This window comes from Pocillopora damicornis, chromosome 2 (assembly GCF_964200805.1).
Source record: "Pocillopora damicornis chromosome 2, jaPocDami1.2, whole genome shotgun sequence".
Taxonomy (NCBI): domain Eukaryota; kingdom Metazoa; phylum Cnidaria; class Anthozoa; order Scleractinia; family Pocilloporidae; genus Pocillopora; species Pocillopora damicornis.
This window is the reverse complement of record NC_142671.1, coordinates 23,393,498-23,415,318: the sequence shown is the minus strand read 5'-3', so window position 1 is coordinate 23,415,318 and position 21,821 is coordinate 23,393,498. Positions and strand designations below refer to the sequence as shown.

The 21,821-nt window shown below is 38.5% G+C and overlaps 2 protein-coding genes and 1 long non-coding RNA gene across 6 annotated transcripts; 2 read left to right on the top strand and 1 right to left on the bottom strand.

Annotated features, from left to right (window-relative positions):
* Nucleotides 1–5,890: 5,890 nt before the first annotated feature.
* On the top strand, nt 5,891–11,741 carry LOC113682315 (protein DD3-3). The gene is made up of 10 exons (XM_089195161.1): nt 5,891–6,087; nt 7,025–7,180; nt 8,105–8,191; nt 8,290–8,617; nt 8,723–8,941; nt 9,054–9,477; nt 9,972–10,028; nt 10,681–10,964; nt 11,093–11,134; nt 11,308–11,741. Exons 2-10 carry the CDS (start codon nt 7,028–7,030, stop codon nt 11,631–11,633), a joined length of 1,920 nt encoding a protein of 639 aa, XP_089051287.1. The 5' UTR covers nt 5,891–6,087; nt 7,025–7,027; the 3' UTR covers nt 11,634–11,741.
* On the bottom strand, nt 8,186–9,941 carry LOC149050380 (uncharacterized). The gene is made up of 2 exons (XR_016183319.1): nt 9,807–9,941; nt 8,186–9,692 (listed from the first exon to the last, which is right to left on the bottom strand). It is a non-coding gene; the product is annotated as an uncharacterized LOC149050380 (long non-coding RNA).
* A 1,246-nt stretch (nt 11,742–12,987) lies between the features above and the next one.
* LOC113667687 (uncharacterized) lies at nt 12,988–21,821 on the top strand. 4 transcript variants are annotated; one of them, XM_089195162.1, is made up of 7 exons: nt 13,077–13,282; nt 14,605–14,651; nt 16,291–16,459; nt 17,752–17,959; nt 19,205–19,396; nt 19,505–19,731; nt 20,301–21,821. In XM_089195162.1, exons 3-7 carry the CDS (start codon nt 16,370–16,372, stop codon nt 20,547–20,549), a joined length of 966 nt encoding a protein of 321 aa, XP_089051288.1. In that variant the 5' UTR covers nt 13,077–13,282; nt 14,605–14,651; nt 16,291–16,369; the 3' UTR covers nt 20,550–21,821. The 4 variants fall into 4 exon arrangements, with proteins under 4 accessions (XP_027039378.2, XP_089051288.1, XP_027039578.2 ...); XM_027183577.2 differs by lacking the exon at nt 14,605–14,651 and having other exon boundaries at nt 12,988–13,282; XM_027183777.2 differs by lacking the exons at nt 13,077–13,282; nt 14,605–14,651 and adding an exon at nt 14,402–14,561.

The window sequence follows — 21,821 nt, the reverse complement described above, 5'->3', positions numbered from 1 at the left end:
AATATTTCGCACCTTTTCCCGAAAGCGGTAACATTTAGCTTCAACGGAAGCAGTTACAAGAAAAAATGTCTGCTCTACAATCCGAAGACACAATAGAAATCAGCTTCAGTAGCTTTGTGTTAAGCCACTTAAAATTTATTATTTCAAAAATTTGGGTCGGTGGGGGAGGGGTGGTATTACAAAATAATTTGACTTATCAACTAGTTTGGCCACCACAGAATGTTTCTAAGGTTGAAGAAACCATAGAAACTATCTATGGTGGCCAAATTAAATTTTCAACTCAGTTGATAAAACCAATTTAACTTATTGTTAGACCTGCCTAAATGCTGAAAACGGAATATTTCAGTCGATTTCTTTCACGTGCGATGTTATCCTCGGCATAAGGGAAGCAACCAAATATTAGTTTAGAAAGATAGAAGAATAAAAATGAGGGAGAAGTTTTATTTTGATCATCAAGTCCATAAACTTACCCTTTCATTCGTGGCTAATCTGTGGCCAATTTCATTACTGCTCAAGAAGCGTTCAATACTGCGAAGATCGCTTTCATATTCACGTCTTTATCCGCAGTACAAATATACGACTTTCATATATTCACAGTCGGTACAGGAAATTTCCAAAAATGTCCAAACCTTGCATATACTTCCTGCGTGCATAGTATCATACCATGCGTAAAGGTCGAAAATAGGCACATTATCTAGGATCAGTTTACAAGGAAACTCAGTTAAGTTAATTGTAAAAGACTCGTATAAACTTACCCTTTTTATTCATTTTGCTATGAGCTCTTCATAAAAAAATATAGTTTCTCATGGTGCAGTTGTAATGTTTTGAACTTTTCTTCAATATTTGTGTTTTTCGTTTCATTCCTAGTGCTTGACCATCTTGAACATAGCTGCAGAGCGTGAACTGTATTAGTGATATGGTAAATGAGGCATTTGTTTAGCATCTTGCCGCAGTGAAATACCGTGAATCTTAACTTCTGACGTCCTTCACGGCAAGATCAACTCAAGGCTCGTTTGCACTAGAATTTTCATGAATCTTTTCCCCTTTTTTTTTGCTTTCTTTATGAAGGTATTGTTTTGATACAGGTGTTTTGGGAAAACTTTCCAAGTAAGTGTTACTAGAACCTCAAAAGCGAGGCTTTTGGGTTAAATTTGGTAATCCGACGAGAGCATGCTAAGGCCTAACATCAGAAGTTTATTGAATCGAAAAATCACGTCGAAAAATCAATATTGAACTCATTACTAAGTTTTTAGTAGCTTTTGGTATAATCACGTTATATGAAATCTTAATCTGAATAGACTTCTTTAACAATGCTAAAGCCATTCTTGCCCATTTAGTCTGTGGCTGTAAATGTTAAAACTACGTTGTACACCTTTTAACTTTTTAGTTTGGAATTTACTATCTAGAAATCGCGAAAAGAAAAAAAAAAGAAAAAAACCAAAACCCTTGACCTAAACCTTTTGAAACCATCGGCCTACAAGGAAATGTTGCTCAAGCGTGATCAAAGCTGGCGTGAGAAATGAGGCGGACCAGTGCTCTTCCGCACCAATCGCCAACGCTTTGCAGGGCAAAACTCTCCTGGGAGAGTTAGAAGAAGTAGACACAATTTGTTTAGGTTAAGTTTGATCTTGTCCCCTGTGATTGCATTGAACTGCAATTATAATAATTAAAAAAGAAAACAGACAATCGAGTCAGGCACTTCGAATATTCTTCGAGAGCGAGGCGCCAGGCTACCTTTTGAATTTGCGTGGGAACTGACTGAATTCCGTTTGCCGCGGAACTGCCTATAGGCGCGTGTTGCAGATGACACGTGTACTAACACACGTCATTGCTGCTCATATAAGCCGTAAACTTTCGTTCAGTGAACTTCAAATCACTGTCAGTTTAGAGAAGCTTTGTCAGCCCTCAAACTGGACAACATTTTTTTGTAATTGGTAAAGAGCATAACTCGGCCATCGGTAAGTAATTTAAAGCTTTTTGTGTTCAAAAATACATCCTAGCCTACATCGATCGTACTTTTGTTAGTTATTTTAGCTACATTTAATGGTAGTTCACTATTAACCAATTTTATTCCTTTTGTTGTCGCAATACTTTCATCAGACTTAAGAACCATTATCCAGGTAAGTTTAACGATAACTGTTATGTTACTAAAAGCAATTAATTGTGACATTTATTCTTGCAAATACTTGTATATAAAAATTTAAGCTCAGAGAGCACGAAATAAATTATTTTTTGTGCTTTTATCTTGTTCTCTCAATGAAATTTTCATAACTTGCTAATGTCTCATATCTCTGGTTGAAACATGAAGAAGTTATCAATAAAATCACGATATTATACTTTCCTTCCTGTTTACATCGGCGTAACGCACCGAACAACAGACAAAACAATATTCTCCTGAAATGATCAGCCGCACAAAATATTGTTGTTCATGTTGTGTCTATTCTCGTTGATGGTGTTAGACGAAGCACACCTATATGAAATCATCTGTGTTTTTACCGACACCCAATATTTTTTTCATACTTCCCTGTTGACGAAGCAGGACTCTGATGATATACCCCTTGGTCTGTTTGAAGATCTCAAAGTCCTTTGGAAGAAAATACTTTGCATCAGGCGTATTAGTAAGAGCACATCTCATAAAGTATACGTGAAAAGAATTCAGGACAAAAAACGAAAAACCTAAGCTTAAAAAGTTTTTCTTTTTCCCACAATATTTAGATTTTCATTTTGTCCCTGCAAATCATTTTCCCGGCGCGAGCGCAATATTACACAGCGCACACTCTCCAACCATCGGTCTGATCAAAATGGCCGCATCCGTTTTTACGTTGATGTCTTAATTGTTTGGATGTGTTCGAATATACACCTGTGAAATTAAAAGTGGTATAAGACTTTCGAGGCGAAATGGCTCATTTCGATTGTTTTTTTTTTAGTGTTGAAGTAAATCATTGTCTGCGCTGATACGTATGATCTAGGTAAAAACTTGAGCACAAAGTGAACCTGGCAATTGCATATTCCGTCAGTGGCGGTATTTAGGCCATATCCATAAAATGTGTTGTTTGCCATCGTCTTTCCTGTTGTAAAAGAAGGTCGATCGGTTGAGTAAGAAGTGAAGAAGAAGAGAGAACTGACCGAGGCGATCTGAGCGAGAGTTTTATGAATTTTACCGACAATTCATTGCCTTTTGTACATCAAGGCCTTTGTTTCTTGGTATTACTGTTCACTTGGTAAAACTGAGCATTTCGCCGAAATTTCGTGATCGCCTCAGCATGTTCGTTCTTCGCCGAAATTGTTACTAAGAAATCAGGCTTTCATCGCAACTCGATAAATGGCAATTATATTTCGATCTGCACATCCCGGATTCCCGTGTGTCTAGTTCTATATTTTCGACAAATCCTAAGTACGACTCAATCTTTGTCCAACCAACAATCAAACCATTTTTACATGCCCCGGTTTGGGGCTATTTCTGGTTAGAATTGCTTCTGAAAACCGTTGCTTTTTCTCTGCATGTATCTTCTAAACGAGTTTTAGGAATTTTCAAGTAATTAACCCTTGAACCAATAAGAGTGACGAGCGTCTAATTTCTCCTTACAATATCAACCCCAGAATCACGTAATAAAGTCGCGAGAATGAAGGAAATGATCACTAACTAAAAAGCTTTCGATTATTACACAAACTTTTCTTGTCAGCATATTTAAAAGGTTTGAGAATAGTATGGATAATATGCATAGTGATGTTGAGTTATAAAAGGTTAAGGGTCTTGTCCAGTGAACTGAAATTGAATTTAAAACAATTTTTTTTTCTGAAAGTCACAACGCGCGTAATCAAGTACTGCTGCAAAATAGCTTTTCTCTCATAGGGGCTCTATCTCAATCTTAATGCTTAGGGTAACCGTCTCAATAGATAAGTATGCGTTTGATCAATAGCCAATGTTTGCGGCGATTTTCCTCTAAACAAATATCATAAAAATACGTGTGGTAAGTTAGATCTCTCGACAGACTCCGCAATCAAATATTCGTTTGATTACATGATAGGTAAGTAATTTGGTGGCATTGAAGACTGCACGTGCCTGAATTGCAAACAGATCGCAATGGTTATGTCATCATTTGACGTTCGAAAAGCTAGGACGTACCGAAGAGAAATGCAAAATGGTGTTTGAGTAAGCTTGGGGTTTCTACGTATGACATAAAGGTCGGCGAAATTCGTGTTCTTGAACTTGAACGAAATGATTTTTGAAAGATAAGTCCTTTCTTATCCTTATAATCCTTGTAATTGAAAGTACTAGTAATGAAAGAAAAAACAAAAAACGTCTAAAGCAATCCTCTTCAATTTTGACCTCGATGTGGAAACGGTATGTTTTGAGATAGTAACCATGAAGAGCTCGCCAAAGTGAAGCTGCAAATTTAGCAGCTGAGGGAAAAGTGACAATTGTTTGAATACCTCACTTTCGACATTTCTCCTTCCGTTCCCTAGTAGAATACAAACTCATTCCCAAGCATATCGGGATGGGGGGGGGGGGGGGGCGAGAAGGAGAAAGACCTCAACAAGCTTGGTTGAGAGAAGTACGGTACCACTCAGGAAGCTGCTGAGTAAATTATAAGCCATAATTTTAAGATTTGATGTTAAGGTGGGCTCTTGCTTTTTGAGATCCTTGAATTATTTTGATTCTAATTCAGATAAAACCTGCTTTGACGATTCTTATCGCAGAATGTAATTCTTTTATCGCAGAATGTAATTTACGGGAAGCCCCCTATTGACAATTTCAGTCCGGTATAAATTTGAGAGATGGAAGAGTTATTCTTTCAGAAATTACCACCTCATTTATCATCGCAAAATTTGAGGAAAGCACGTCTCTCATAGTTTTTTCTATAGTTTTCTCCTTTCGAGAGAAAATTACCGAAAAAGGTTTAAACGATTTCCAATCCAATAACGTATGAAATCCGCGGAATGCGAAAAGTAGGGAATTTACCTTGTACTCCCTAATAAGTATTTACCTCCTCGTCAAACAAATCAGAGAAAAAACTAAACACATATCACCTGCCCCCTTAATAATGCATAGACTGATACATATTGTAAATTTCTCCTTATCAAACAAATCAAGAAAACTCAACAACGACGACACTCCCCCTTTAACAATCCAGACTGACACCCTTGATTGTACAATATCAAGCAAGAGTTTGATAGACAGAATAATATATAGATAACAGCATTTGAATAAAAATGAAGCCTACTTTGTCTGTTAAGCTGATAAAAACTCGCTGGCACTTTTCACCGGCTTCATACAAGGTGTTAATTCATTCCAAAGTTGCACTAAGAGTGATTTAGTAGCAGATATTAAAGATATCATGAATTCTGCTTTTGAATACACTGAAGTTTCGCTAGAAACTAGAACCTTTCAGTGTTTGAGGTTCTTTCAAGTAAATTCTTCAAACAACCAAATGTGTCCGAGAGTTTGCACTTATTTTTCTTTCACTTAATTGAATAGGAACCTATCAATCGCCTGTGTTTATGATAATTATACTGTTCAGACACTTTCAACGAAGATACATGTGTGGTAAGAAGAACTGAGCTTTTTCGTGATACACAGTTTCAATGAATTGTTGAGATTCCAAATGAAATAGATTTGTGCAAACAAGGACAGCAGCCTTTACGTAAAGAACTTTCAAGTATAAATAACTGTTGATAGAATAATATCTTTTTCTCATTCATCTCATAATAATGTCTATTACAACTTCACACGTTCATTGTACAAACATTTCTTTGAAAGACTGTCAGCAAAGAAACACACGTTACACAAACGTGTTATGGCTGTTTGTTGTTGTCCAGAACGTTTTATTCAACTCTTCTATAGTGAAACTTTGCACAGCTGCATAATTCTCAGCATAACATGAATAAAGGGATTCATTTTCTTTCATATGCAAGCGCAAACATCATTAACTCTTCAAAACGTGATACAATGTATGTGAAAAAGGTCAAGAGTCCTGATAAGAGATGTTATAAATTAGTTTTCAGGGCGTTGATACCAATACATTACGAAACTTTACACGGTGCGGGTATTAGCAGCGGGAACTAGCTGACAGTAAACTCGGAGCCGTAAGTAAAACGCTTGAATGCTCATTTTAGACACTGCTACCAAGTTTTAATTCTCAGTTGCAACACTATTTTCAGCGTTAAAAACTGGCAAGATAAACGCTAGAACAGAATTGCCACCTTCGTGGCGTATAGGGAGAGTCGTTTGAAATTGCTCAAGTTTCTCTCTGGGTGATAGCTTTTGATTTTTTAATCGAGTAAACTTAAACGAGAGACTTGATTGCGGCAATGACTTAAACATTATTCAAGTCATCATAACCAGCATCAAATTTAAGCTGGGGTTTTTTAAATAAATTAAGCTTTTAAATTCAGAAATTTTCCCTAAGTCCCTGGCGACTCTTCACCAACTGATTGGAAAAATTGGAGACGAGAAATCACAAAGATTCTCGTCCAATTCCTTGTGACTTTGTTTCAGGTTCATTGGGGGCTGTTGTGTATTTATTTAGAGAAAACACTCACTCTTCAACTGCTTTCTGTATTCTGTCTTTATTCATCGATCAACCACCTAATAAGCTGGTGCAATCATGTTACTTGTTTAAAGTCCTTTAACGTCATTCAGTCACGGTCCCACAGTGATGTTAATTACTTTGGTACAAGTACTTTCCTTTTGTCCTCAATACACTACAGGAGGGAAAACGTGGTTACTAAACTTCAGTTTCATGGGAGGTTTCAGAGGGCAAACATGGTTACAACTCTTCTCGTACTCGGATTTCTGTCATTTGTTTTCTTCCTTAACGTAGAGTCGTTTGAATAAATATTGTTCTTTTTATTTCTGTTGATTGAAGTTGCAAAGCCAAATTTTTTTTTCACTCAACGCTTGTATCGCACGTACCACGACATTAAATGAAATGCCTTGACAACGTCAAAATCTGTTGCTATGACAACAAGAACAGAGTTTAATTTTCTCATTAAAAACTGATCTTGGCTTTCTTTCATGTAGGTCATGAAGACCATCTTTATTTGGGGCTGCCTCATGGCTCTTTTCATCGAGCCTTGTATATCGGACATGTACATGCATGCTCCAGCAGGATCCAACAATCGCTTGAACGGTAACCAAGATAACGTCAGAAATGCAAACAGATTGTTTGATTCGCAGGTAGATTACCATTACAAACTCGATTTTTATTGCGGTAACCTTATCGAAGGCTATTCCCATAAAATATTTTGTTACCCATTGCCGTCCCCCTGGTGAAAGTGATTGACCAACACTGAGGAAAATCCTGGACTTGCTCGTTCTATTGATTTAACCAAACGATTTCTTTTTTGAATAAAGTCTTCTTCATCTGGTTAAAACGGGATAAACCTGAGAACGTAAATTTACAGAAAGCGTATCCTTCCCCTTTTTTTTTCGTTTGCCTTCTTTCCAAGAATTGAGTCCATGAGAAACGATCATTTTTATGTTTATGGCCATATAACTGCATTTCATGGGGAGGGGGGGGAAGAGATTGGGAAGAAACAACCACCCCACCGCACCGGTACTTTTGATTTTACCCCAAAGTTAAGGGAGAGTTAATAAAACAAGACAAACTAAAATCATTATCATAGTAAGATGTAAAAAAAATAATGATAATGCCTCTGCTGCTGCTACTAGAAAGAGAATCGGGATAATGACTGGTTTAGAAATCTGAAGACTACCTGCATAGCATCGAGGATCGGCTGACTGTAACATTTTCCTGAAGCGTTAGAAAGGTTAGAAAAAGCAGACTTCGCCGGCTACTGGAACGCCTTGATGATCAAAGAGGGAAATGAAAATGACCCTCTTAAGAAATTTTGCCGCAGACGCTTTCACCTCGTGGTCATTTGGATTGAGGTGGACTCAGTCTAATCACAGTTTGAAGGGGGAAGGCTGCTAAAGACACTAATCGTCAATCGCTCGAAACGTCAGCTTTGAAACTCTTTACGGTGGCCAATTTACGCTCTCAACTACGTTGATAATACTTAATTACCCTGTTAATCGCAGTTTAACCACAAAGACGAAAGTAATTCAGTTCATAAATAACTCTTTTGTCTTCTTCCTAAGAATAACGGTAAGGCTGGTTACAATGTCGGCGACAGTTTGGATAGTAACCCTGGAGACAACATTCAAGAGTTCAGACAACTGCCACAGGTAAAACTCGTTTATCATTTATTAGTAGTTGTCTTTTTGTTTGCTCTCTTGCATTTCTTTCTCTTATGCTTGATATTTTCTTTAAATAATCCAATCAGGAATATTACATGAGTGGATGCGATGCTAAGGTAAAAACCGAAGTTGATATCATGTGGACAAACCAACACGGAACTGGACCAGATACCAACGACATGGTAGAAACCCAAGTTATTCTACAATACATGTGTCAGCCTTATCCAGAGGGCAAGATGGCAACCAACGACGTGAACAAAGAATTTGAATATCATACAATTCGTAATGGGCAGACTCTTGCCACTCAGTCATTTTCGAAAAACGCGCGAGAGAATGCTTACATAAGAAGAGACAGAGGACTTCACGAACCAGCCAACTATTATCAGGCGTATTATCGGAGAGAGAGAAACAAAGGTAAGAGGTTTAAACAAACTGAAATACCGAACTGACTGATACAAAAATGAATCTCGATGAGTCACTCTCTTCATGATAGTAACGATACTATTGCTCATGCTCCAGGTTTGTTCACTGCTGACCAACAACTTAAGGGTGATCTACCGATTTATACGCGACAGAATGCCGCAGGGACAAGGAGGGGCTTGGAGGTCCCTGAGGAACGCGATTACTATCCATACTGGGGCCCTACCCCTTGGAAGGATATTGCTATCATGGTCAGCGATAATAAGACCGAGCAACTAATGAAAGAATACGTAAACAGCCCTCACTATGGACACAAATGTAAGTCAGGTTTGCTCTTTACGGTTTTATAAGTACAGTACTATACAGCATTGACTGACCTTTGTTATCAAAGCAAATCCATTTGAAACTTTCCCTAAATCTCACGTTTTAGACTTATGTATAATGCCTACCAAACTTGCCGGAAATGAAGACTGTCCGCCCGACAACGCGAACGTTAAAGGAGAAAAATGTGTTGCAAAATACATCACCTCAGAGAAATGCAAGGCGGCTGGAGGAACTTGGACAAAATTCATAACGAATTACGTTGAGAAAACTGCTGGTGTGTTGAGCACTTGTCATAATGTGGGCGAAATGAAACTGGCAAGAGGCATTCCTTACGAACCACACAAGATCTCTCAAGGAGCTGATCAAAAGGAGCAGTTTGTTCTTGTTCACAAGCCTCCTGAAGTGATCTACGCCCCATCCACTGTCGTTAATCATAACGGAATGAGCATGGAAGGAAAGTTTTCGTCCTACAAGTGGAAGGTTCCTTGCTTTCCAACAAACACCACCCAACGCTGTGTGATACGACTCAGGTGAGAAAACTAATCATCAGGAAGTAGAGGCGATGGAGCGTTGAAAACAAGAAGCAGGACTTTAAATATCAGTAGGTTTCATGATGATAAATTTTCTTCTCTTTACATCAGAAAGGAGAAACGGACGCATTCAACTCGAGATTCCTTCATGTAACCCATTTTGGCCTTATGATTTTTCAGTACCAATCTTCCCAAATCCTGTTAAAACAAGAGAACTGTAAAAGAAAATAAAAATAACTGGATATCAACCTTTTTACCAACTCATGATGACATGTCGAACACCGCATATGCTTATTAAAATTAATTGATAACGCTTCCTGAGAACGTACCTCATTATGATACCCTCAACTTAACGAGTTTTCATAAAATACTAAAAACCATTTCAAGAACATTATATACACTAGTTTTCAGACATGCTTGTGTCTAACTCAAAACCTAGTTCAGTTATGGAAGCAATTCTGTCACGCTTAAGTGACACTGATTTTTCCTCGCAGGTACAATATAACCACAAGCGATGTGCCCCGTGGGTTTACTGCTAAGAACAATAACGAGTAGGTACTTAATCCATTTCCCCTTAGAGTGACTAACTTCTCATTTCTCCTTACAATAACACCCTGAATCAAACACTAAGGTCGCAAGAATAAAGTAATGGATGGCCAACTAAAGAAGCTCTTGATTGTTAGACAAATTCTCCTTATCAGTCAGTGAACTGTGTATTGAACAGTATGGATAATATACATACTGATGTTCTAGGATGTGTAGGGCTCCTGACCACTTTACCAAGTCATTCCATTTTACCGTTAGTAGAATCGCCAAAGTTAACAAAAATTAAAGTGAAATGTTTTAGTTTCCTAAATGTTTGAAAACCCGATCGTCTAATAACACTGTTTGTTCTCTATTATCAACAAAATAAGGCTCAAATTTCTTCTGTTTACAACAATAACACATTGCTATCGTGATCTGGAATACACAAGCGTTCATTTCGTAATTTTTGATCTGATAGCTCTCAGTGAGTTTCATCGACATGAAATCCCTTAAGACGAGTGAAAAGCTGACGGGTGGAAAGGAAACATGGTACTCTGGGATTTGATTCAAACTGGAATAGACCTCGGTTAAATTGCACTCAGCCGAATAGATCTGATTGGACATAGAGACCAACGTGAAAAAAGAGCGTTTACAGATCGATTATTCTTTTCTTCTCAGGGTTAAAAATAATCCGAAAACAAAAGCTGTTGACAATAAGACCGATCTTCAAATCGCTTTGAACACTGCTCAGCTTGGTAGAACATTCCAGGATAGAAGTCATGTGATCATTCTTAAACCACGCAGCAAACTGCCCATGAAATTTCAGCATAGCAACATCTATTACATTAATGGAATGGGCAAGAGAGGAAACATAGTGCAGGCGTATCCTGCCATGGAATATCGCTTTTATCCTGAACGCCTCACTGTTACAACGGAGGATGTGGTGTGTTTCGTCTGGTCCGGTGAGAAGGAACAATCTATTTGATACGAACTCTTGTGACCTGTTCATAAATTCATTCTTATTTCCATTTCCCATTTCGTTTTTTCATTGTGTCCAATTGTTTACCTATTTATTTGCTTCTATCGGTAGGCTCAAACAACAATCAGAACAATGCTGGAGAGGGAACAGCACGTGAGAAAAACACGATATTGCATATTTAATTCTGGATTCATCTGACTTAAAAAGCTCAAGCCTGAATATTTTCGATGACTAATCAATATATTACCACGATGAGCAAATAACAGCCGACCGAGTAAACTAAATCTGATTAGTAAAACCTTGAATCAATTCCTTTCTCATTTCAGGTACTGATCGCACCAACGTGTGCTGGATAAAGGAAGGATGCCAATCTCTCAAACCGGCAGCGTGTTCCAGCCTTCCTCTTGAAGTAGTTGACCATGTCGACGAATTTGATGCCGCCAAGTTAAATCTTCACCTTAACAAGGGCTGTTACACTGGTGACAAAACACTGCAGGCTCAACTGAACAACGCCCCGGCCTCTTGCAACCCGCCATGCTTCCGCATCACAAAGCCTGGGGAGTACTGTTACATGGGCACGCGCAATAACAACTTCTCCAACCGGCGTCACATAGGACAGATCACTGTCACTGGGAAAACTCCGGCTAAATGATTGAACTGTGTTATTTATGTGCTAAATTCGTTCATTTCTTGATTTTGTTTAGGTAGATTACGCTGTAACACGCACTGGGATGTTGGAAGAATAAAACAAGGGAATTGATTTCTGCTTTTTTGCATATGTCTATCAACCTACTCAACACTGATTACTTCGCATTAACAATGAATCTTTCAGAAGAATATTTTTTTAAAAAAACAAAGCAAAACAAAATGACATAATGATTGTATCAGCCCTAATTTTCATTATTGTACATATCAAATGGAATGGCGATGCTTGAAACAAAACCTTCTACCAAGGAAAAAAAGTTTTCCCTGATTCCGTGTTTAAATGTATATATATTTTTTCTTCATTATAAAAGTGTGACGGTTGTTATCAGTGTCATTTAAAAAACTGACCAATCCGTATACAGGAAACGAGCGATTAGATCAAATTCAATTAAGGCTGTTTTTTTCAATCAGGTTTTTCGTCGGAAGAAAGGGTTACCCCGGTCGATCTCGAAACGAATCACATATTAATGCAGAACTGCAACGCGGATTCGCGTAAAGTGAATCAATATTTTTAGGATTGTTGCGGTGATCCAAATTGGGCTACAAATCAACCTGGGCTCGTGCAAAGAGGCCCTTAGTTGAACAGCTTCAAACTGAGTGATGTTTATGCTAGTGGAATTGTTAGCAATTTCTAGTTATTCTTTAACACTTGTCAACATTTGGTAGAATTAATTCATGCGGGAATTGCTAAACGTAAGAAAAACTTTCCTTGTAGCACAAGCAAGCTCTGCTGTAAGGTAAGAATCGTCAAGTCTGTGACGACATTAGCCGGAACGTAAGGAATAACTGATGAGAGTGAGAGATGGAGGCAGTACTTTTTATTTTATTTTCCCTAGCTTTCTTCATGCTTGAATCAAGTAATTACACAGATTGCCCAAACTCCATAAGAACCGTTCTAAAGTTCATTTTTCGAGCATCGTTTGGATTTGCGTTTATAAGAGATAGTGTGATGATAACCAAAATATGGCATAAAATGATGGCTTTTGCATTAAACAACTTGAAACAAGAATAATCCACCTCAAATTTGTGTTTCGCCTCTTGGCCATCTTGGAGCTGTTCAGGCGAATATCTTGATTTCGAAATGAACCTTTTCAACTATACATGTATTCACGAATGAAGGTAAGCTTAGTTGTTTAGCACTTGTTACTCATACTCTTTTAATTGTACTTGGAGTAGTGAGAATCGAGTCAGCAAGGGTTTCTTCTTTTCTTAGGTGTTTTCCTCCGCATTGTGTAGCTATTTTCTTGTAACCAGTCTTCCGCGTTCATTTTTTCAGACCACGTGTGGTAAAAATGTCACGTGCTTCATACGGCCGTCTGCTTTTGACGGGTTCTCTTTATCCCTACCAGAAAACAATACGATAAATAATTCAGCGATAAGGTGTGACAACAGATGACTTCAAAGCAGGTAACGTATTTTGGCTGTTCTCGGACAATAAGCCGTCTTGAGAAACATGATTTGGGAAGGCGAGTGACGCAAGCCGAAATGACCACGACAGACAAGACTAAATAATTCTCCTTGGTTCGAATGATTTTAACTGGCTTCGCTGATAATCGGAAGCGATGAAAGCTCTCTGGATTTGTTGATATTTAAAAGGTAAGATAACATTCGATCTAGTCAGACCTTCCAGCAATATATACTTATTGGCGACCAAACTACTGCTGGATAACTGATCGAATAATGTTTCTTAAAAAATATTGTTCGAGAAAATATACGATTTTAAATCATTGCAGATGTCGAAAGCTACGAGATGGGAAGATTACTGTAAAATTTATATAAATAATCATAGTGAGATCAGGATCGCTTGAGATTTATTTTTAGAAAACTGACTCTTTGGATTTAGAGATATATTTACGAATTTGATGATGCGTTCGCATGGTCACGGCGATCACATTTCTTGATAAAAAAAATCTCAAAAGCTTATCTATGAAACGTGTTTATGGCCATATGCTGGAAGTTGAATTAAATTTTAGGGGTAGAACAGAGGTATCGAGTAAGTTTATCCTCAGGCCAATTATATTCAACCAGGAACAGCAAAAACACAAGGGAATCGTATTCAAAGAAGCTCTTTTTACTCTGACTTCTTTGAAGCTTGTTAAAACACCTTGCTAATTATAAATAAATCGCTGAAAGCCTCGAACAAAACCGAATTGCAAGAATTACACAGTCAACTCGTGTTGTGTTATTGCAAATTATGCATGTATTTCTTTAAGTTCCAACCAGCCGCCACGAGGTTTCCTAGAAGCAAAGGTAACAATGGAAATAATAACAGAGTGTCTATCTACAGTAAATACTGAGAATACTGAGAACAGCCTGAGTACAGCTCAGTACGGTAAATAATCAACTAGGAGCGAATTTGTCCTCCAAAACAGAATGTTCCTCGTTATTTCTGATGGAATATTTGAGGCTCGCTGCCGCCTCTTAAAAGCTTTGTTCTCGAAATCAAGTCACACCTTCCATTCTTTCCTTCGCAGTTCAAAATATTATTATTTGTTTAATTAAAATTGTGATCTACGGGAACGAAGAATTCACAAGAATTTGCCTCGCTCCCAATATGAGGCTCATTGCTAGGTTGGTAATGGCGCCCAACTAGTATCTAAGAGGCCTGAAATTTTCAGGCTTCTTTCCTGCAATTGCTTGAATTGCAGCTCACTTGCGATGCTTATTGGAAAGATTTTCTTACAAACAAAGCCGTAATCCCTAAGACAATTCATTGTTTTCACTTTTGTTTTCTGTATTCAAGAACTGTCGGCATATAATGAGTATGGGACCGTTCGGAAATCTTTTTCATACACCTCATGCACAATATTCATCAGCCAGATAATGTTCTGCGGTTAAGGATTTTTTAAGCTAGAAGATCCAAGAAAATACGCAGGTGAGCACTATTCTTGATTAGGCATCTTTTTTTTTTGCGCCAGTCAGAGAGTAAAGACATCAAGCTAAGAGGAGTGAAGCAAAGTGAAGTGTAAGTGTCCTTGACAATCCATTGTTATTACTAAAATTTAAGTGTGTAAGCGATTGCAATCGGTTGTCAATTTCGTGCGAAGACGTCACAGATCAAAGCCTTAATCGAGCAGTCAACTTAGTGCAACACAAATGGATAACGGAGCTGAGTACACCTTTTTTGTTAAAAACGTCTCATTTTTGGGCTGAGGCTGGACGTTCTCATTTATTAATTTATTTATTTATTTATTTATTATTTCTTATATTTGCAATTTGAGCCTGAAAACGTTCCAAACATGAAGTATAAGTTGTACGGTAATAAATGCATTCAGACGTGATCAGAATAAGTTCGACAACAAACTGAGTTGTTCTTCAGTGTATCGTGCAATAACCGCATTGTTTACGTCCCCAAGGATCTGAGTTAACTGTCCTGTTGGATCAGAGTTTTACATTCCTTTTACCTTTATTTACACTTCTCACCAAAAATCAGCCGTTCTTAACTGACTCACGGCCCGGGTGTGTTCTTGGGTTGTTCTCAAAATTTTGCTTAATCTCTGCCTGAACGTTCCGTTATAAAATAGGTCCTCATTAAAAAAAGAGTGTACAGATACTCACAACTAAATCGGCATCGTTCTACAAACAATGAAAGCAAAGCTCTGTTAGAACGTCTAAGAAATAAGCTGATTTTATCGTATGCTCCTCATCTAATATTTTTATGTTATGAGAACAAATCTTGCGGTCAATTCAGTGTCTCGAGAAAAGCGATTGCCTACACATTCATGAAAGTATTAAGTGTTGTATGACTCCTAACGCAACTTCCCAGATAACGCGTATTAGGTCTTGGCGCATGGAGGATTACAGTGCTACAGTAGACCACGTACAGGGAATGAAATATCGTTGATTTACATTTTAAACATGAGATGAATAAAACTCACTCACCTTTTGTGTTTCCTTGATCCTTTTGGCGTCCCCAGGGAAGTGTTCTTTCCTACAGTTCAGCGTTACTTTTATTACTCGGGTTAGCTAATCCCTTCATTTACATATTGATTTGCGGCTTCGAAGATTGTGACTGCCTACCGATGGAGGTACTTTTGTATTGTTTTGCCTTTTCAAGTTTTGTCTCCTATCCCACCAAATTGTAAACATACGAGACTTCTCATCAAACCTTTGAAATGGCTGCAAAGGGCAAGTTTACGACTTTGAAAAAACTTTGTTACCTGATCTGAGGATTTGATCTTCCACGAACAGGCTTGTAATTAGAGGTTAGATCAATATTTTTTGAGACAAAATCCGTAGAAAGTATTTCCACAGCTAGTGTTGTTATGTGACTCTATTCGATTAAGAAAAAAAAATTAGAAAACATACTAACGGTGTTTGGGGAGTATATCAGTAGACTCCATAGTCGATCAGGACCTGTTTAAAGAGTACGAAATATTAGCGGGAAAAAAACCCCAGCTTTTCCAGATTTTTATTTCAGTTTTAGTGCCAGAATAATTATGCAACAATTTTTTTCAATTTGTCGTTTAATGACTGTAGACAGCTGTTTTGTTTTTGCCTGTCATACACAACATATTTTGTCTCAGCCACTACAGGATATCGCGTCCACGTACAATTTTGCCCGTCTCCCTCTGAGTGAAAACAAACTACTTCAACTTTTGCAGGATGACATTTGAAAGCCATTGAAGTAATTGAGCTACTAGGTAGTTCAGAGCTTTGGTAATCGACGTGAAAGCAGATAATATGGAATCGAAAAAAGAATGGAGTCGACCTGACCAACAGATCATTGCCTTCTACGTCGCTCAAGAGGCCGCTGTTGAGAAAAGAAATGAGGTAGGTCAAGCTTTGGAAATTAAATTTATGAGAAGTTTTGCTGTTAAATTTTCCTCTGGTTAATTCTGGAACTTTCAAATGCGCTCGCTCACGATGTAAAACTTGTTCTTTCATTCATAACGTAGAGAAAATATCGGGACCCAAGAGATCCATTAAGATCACTGATCACTTTACGTGTACCTCCGCCAATGTCATTTACTGCATAACTTGCACTTAGTGCAATAAGTTATACATCGACGAAACAGGAAGACGACTAGGTGACCGATTCCGAGAAAAACTTCGCGACGTGGAAAGAAATGACAGGGACGCATCAAACCAGTCGCGAGACACTTTAATCTCCCTAATCATTCTAAACAGCATATGGCAGTCTGCGGCCTTTCCTTACATCTAGGCAGTTCGGAAAGCCGCAAAACACTAAAACAAAAGTATATCTTCCAAATCGGCACCCTTAATCCCCACGGAATCAACGAGCGCTTTTCATTCAACTAATTTATTCATGTTTTCTCGTCACCATATTCCCACCGATGGCGTAGCTCCACTTTCTGCATATAAACCCACACACAACCCACAATTTATCCAATCGCTCTGACGAAGGGCTAACGCTCGAAATGTCAGCTTTTTTACCCTTTACGGTGGCTAATTTACGTATTCAACTCAGTTGTTAACACTAAATTACTAGTTTTATTAGTGGTTAAGGGAGGGCTCTTCCCTGGAAGCCGAGATTTGACTGCACATGAGCTTGGATCGGAATTTTCGTGTTTGCCTTCTGTGCTATTAATTGGCAAGACTCTTTACTCACACAATGCTCAGGAATAAAACTGGTTCTGACAGACTATCGGGGAAACCTGACGCATTGATATGGGTTAACCCTGGAATGGACTCACCCGCCAAGGGGGAAGGAGCAATATTCCTGGTCGCTTCGCGCTACAGACAATTGAATCAGCTGGGTAAAGAGGGGCCACCCAGCTCGTTAGCTGATTGTAACTAGTTATAGCCATAGAATGTATCATTCGGTAGGAAGTGCTGTCGAGTCTGTAGTACCTGAAAATTGTTGCACAGCTGTTTCGGCTACTAATAGAACTCAGATTTTGTGTTTGGGGAGGGGAGGGGGCTTAATGCACGAGCTTTGTAGAGACGAGAGGGACGATTGCGTGTCCCTAGTATTTTCATACTAGGCGTCATGGTACACAAACTTACAGTGACCCTTAAAATTTGAAGTCTTTTTGTTTTTCATTTATCCATTCACTTATTTTTCCTTTTTCGTTTTTTTTTTTTTTTTTTTTTTTTTTCAGGAAAATAATGTTGTGCCTCTTATAAAGTTCTTTTCATTTCTTTGTGTACTGCTTGGTTTCACTCTTCTTGTTCTTCGCATGGAATATCAGCCTTCTTTTACAAAGAACTGGTTCAACGAACCTTTAGATCAACCACTTGATATGGAACCTTTTGACTGGGGTATAGAAACAACAAAATCCACGGACGATACACATGAAGGTGGCTCTGGTAAGTGACTTAGCTTATTCACCATGAATTTTAACAACTATAGTCTTTATTCGCATTTCCTGTTTTATTCAAGCCTCTTTGTCTTCGCTAACTCTTATTCAAAATTCTTTTGTTCTTCGATCGATCTTACCCCTTTAATTTGGTCGTTTGAATCATCGTCCGGTTCTCTTGAACATAAGGTAATCTCTCAAATCGAAACTCTTATTCCCCACGGTATCAGCGAACGCTTTTCAGTCAATTCATTTGTTCTTGTGTCTTTTATGTTCCCATTTCTCAACCAGTAGCGCAGCTTCATCTTTTTGTTTATAAAAACCTCACACAATCCACAATCCCTCTATTCACTCTGATGAAGGGATAACACTGAAAACGTAAACTTTAAAACTCTTAACTTGGGTCAATTACACTATGAACGCAGTTGATGAAACCAAATCATCGTTTGCGGGCGAGCCGTGCATGAAACTTATAGTTTCAAGCCGAGATAGTGCCGCAGTTCTCTGACTGGATTAGATATTGTACCACATGCAAAATTCATTGAAAATCTTTCTGATTGGCCGAAAGTGTACGGTGAATTTTCGAAAATAACGCCTGGGACGTCGTCTAGCTGCAGATTACACAATAATCATGTCATGTATGACCGCGGCGCATGATTTTTAAGGGTAATCATGTCAAGTACGCGCGCTTTGTGATGCTCGCTGATTTGTATCTTTTTACACGTTTAGAAATAAATTACCAGTTCCCCTCACTGTCGTGACCATTTTTTTTCGTTCAATGTATAATAAAACAATTATTATATTCGGTTTTTGTGATATCCAGAATAATCAAGGTCTCGGTTAGGGTTATATCCCCCTACCTCGACCTTGTTCTTAGTATCGCATAAACCTTATCCAATAATTGTTTATAAAGCCATAATAAGCTCAAACCTCAAAGCTGTGTCTCGCAGGCAATCATAGTCGTGTGATGATGAATAGGGTATTTTTTTGGTGGTAAATTGGTTACTGTGGGAGCAAGTAGCATTGGAAAGTCGCTAAGCAACTAGTCATTTTATATCACCTGGGGAGGTCGGAAGATTTTTGCGGTGATCATATGGTTATCAAGGTTGAACGGAAAGGTGATCAGTCATTGGCAACAGCCTGAGAGAAAAAAGTGGGGAAATTGACTGCCAATGTGGGGGATCTTGAGAGTAATATAAATAGAAGTCTATTAGCTCTCTACTAAAATGTAAAGAAATAATCTTGTGACTCTCAGAAGCGTCAGACGTCCTCCCCTTGGCTGTTTGGGGTTTGTGGGGTCCGTGGAGTGAATGCAGCAAGAGGAAATATTGCCAAGAAGGACAACAACATCGCCGTAGAGTATGTTTGTCTTTGGAAGAATCGGCTCAATGTATGGGTGTCTCCATGGAAGCCAGAGATTGCCCTACTGCTGCCTGTGTACATGCATGTAAGTTCGGATGATCTTCTTTATTAATATGAGGGCCTGAGACTATCTTTGTTAGTGATGAACTTGCCGTAGTAAGTGCAATTATTGTTTTATACATTTCGCTTGCAGATAGTTCCCCTCCCATTTTAGTGGACAAGTCACCAGCATCGGCAACATCATTTCTTGCTCAAGAATGCAACGCTACAGTTAAATATGCGGCAAGTGGTAGATTTGGAGACCTTGTACCAAACACTGTTTATAGTTTATATCCTTCTGCTAAAAAGATGTTTAAAAGCGGATTTTTTGCCTTGGAGAGGATTCCTAAAGTTCTCAAGCACGAGTCTGATATAACTAAGGTACAAAATGACGTAAGATAGTCAGTTGGTTAGTTAGTCGGTCTGTACGTCAGTCAGTCGGTCAGTCATTAGTCAGCCGTTGGCTAATCATTTAGTCAGCCAGTCAACCATTCAGTAAATCAGCCAACTAATAACTCAGCCAGAGGGTTACTTAGTTGGCCTTCCAGTCAATCAGTTGGACACTTGGTCTGCTGGTCAGGCAGCCAGTCAGTTAATCGGCGAGTTAGCCATTGAGTCAGTCAGACGGTTTCTCAGACAGTCAGCCAGTCACCTAGTCAGTCAGCTAGATAGTCTCCTAGCCAGTCACTCTGTTAGCCGATTGGTCCGTCGGTTTTTTCAGTCAGTTACTTAGTTAGCAAGGCGAAAAGTCGAAAGTCCGCTGTTCAGCCTCTCGCATAGCTGGTCAGTTAGTCAGTCGGTCAGTCACTCCCTATGTCTGTCTGGTGTTCACTGAGTCAGTCACTGATTCAATTAGTCAGTATCTCAATCAGTTATATATCGTTAATCAGCCTGTTAAGTCTGGCGGTAACTGACCAACCCTTTATGAAATTCTCCCAATCTCCATGCAGGTGTGTTTTGAACCTTTTGGAGTGTGGTCTTTGACAGTAGCTCGAAAAGTGTTCCACTTAAACAGATCCACGAGAGCCTCTCTGAACGAAGTAAAATCAAATCGCGTGATTGGGTTGGCCATAGCTCTTCGACCTGATGGGACGTTATACGGGGTACTGTTAGCAACAGGAACCTCAGGAGGGGTCTATGGCAACGTTTATTACAGGCGTTTTCGAGGAGTGAGTTTCCACGATGATATATCATTTTAAGATGTTGACGACATTGGTTGTTCTTAGAATTATTTGTTTTTTAAAACCGTTCCAAGGAAACTGAAAGCGCCCCAGAAGACTGATTTCTTCGTGCACGATGTTAGTAATGCTGGAAATCATTTTTGTAACAGTTTTGAAATGTTTTTAAAATGTTTTTCATCAGATCATGAAATGATTTTTAGACTTGTACACACATTAGAAGGTCTGGGCCGCTACTTAAGCCTGTTTACCAGCAAGGATCGGTAAAAGAGAGGTTGCTACACCGTGCTCGATAATCAAAGGCCAAGCGCTTAAGAGTTTCGTGGATAAACTCAATGGTCATGCAGTTATGGAATTTTTTTAAGTGAAAATGATTACAGCAACAACAAGCTGCTCACAGAAACACATGTTTTGTATTGCAATGAAGTCAATAACTAACAGGAAACGATGAACAAAAGGTGGCATAAATATTTATTGAGGAATTAGCCCGAGCAACTTAATTTTTTTAAGAGCGTATAGCAATACTTAGGAGTTATTTGAATAACTAGTGTATTTATTTAATAAACATTCCTACTTCTTGTACTTTAGCAGATATTGAATTCCTCGCTAGCTTTTCAAGTTCACGAGCTGTCTTAGCTACCAAGCTAGTCCAAGCTAGCTTACAAATATATTAATGTTTCTGGTTACCAGGGTTACACTACATGTTCTTCTTCCATTGATTCCTCCAAACGCCTCTTGGGAATGATTAAGATAACTTCTCTGTTATAGCCCAAAACCTTACGCAACACCTTGAAACCAAATACAATGAAGATGATAGAGGATGCAAACAATACCATGGAGAAAAACAGCAACAATGTAAGAAGGAGAGCAATAACTCCGGAAGAATTGTCTTGGCTTTCATCTGAGCTATTTATATGATCGGCAAAATACTTGCTGTTCATTTTGAATATGTAGTAGAGAAACGGAATCTCGAGAATGAATAACAAGAAGTTTACAAATCCCAGCATAAGGACGCCCTTTTCGTTGCTGTTAAGCATTTCGAAGACTTGGATGAACTGCCACTGTAAAATTACAAAGTTGTTGTTAATTGTATCAAATATCATCTTTCACAAGATTTGCAGGGATCTACATTCGACGTGCGATTTTGATGACCAGGTACAAGCATGTTACAAAAGAGTTATATAACATACTCAACCCTTTAAACTCATAGCGTGACCAGCATCTAATTTCTCCTTAAAGTAATACTGCTGAATCATTTATTAGGATCGTAAGAATAAAGGAAATGTTCACCCA

Coding starts and splice junctions, on each gene's coding strand:
- LOC113667687 (XM_027183577.2), top strand. CDS start 16,370: ATGGAATCGAAAAAAGAATGGAGTCGACCTGACCAACAGATCATTGCC. Junction 19,397..19,504: donor TGCTGCCTGTGTACATGCAT/GTAAGTTCGGAT, acceptor TTTCGCTTGCAG/ATAGTTCCCCTCCCATTTTA. Junction 19,732..20,300: donor ACGAGTCTGATATAACTAAG/GTACAAAATGAC, acceptor ATCTCCATGCAG/GTGTGTTTTGAACCTTTTGG.
- LOC113682315 (XM_089195161.1), top strand. CDS start 7,028: ATGAAGACCATCTTTATTTGGGGCTGCCTCATGGCTCTTTTCATCGAG. Junction 7,181..8,104: donor ACAGATTGTTTGATTCGCAG/GTAGATTACCAT, acceptor CTTCTTCCTAAG/AATAACGGTAAGGCTGGTTA. Junction 8,192..8,289: donor AGTTCAGACAACTGCCACAG/GTAAAACTCGTT, acceptor TAATCCAATCAG/GAATATTACATGAGTGGATG.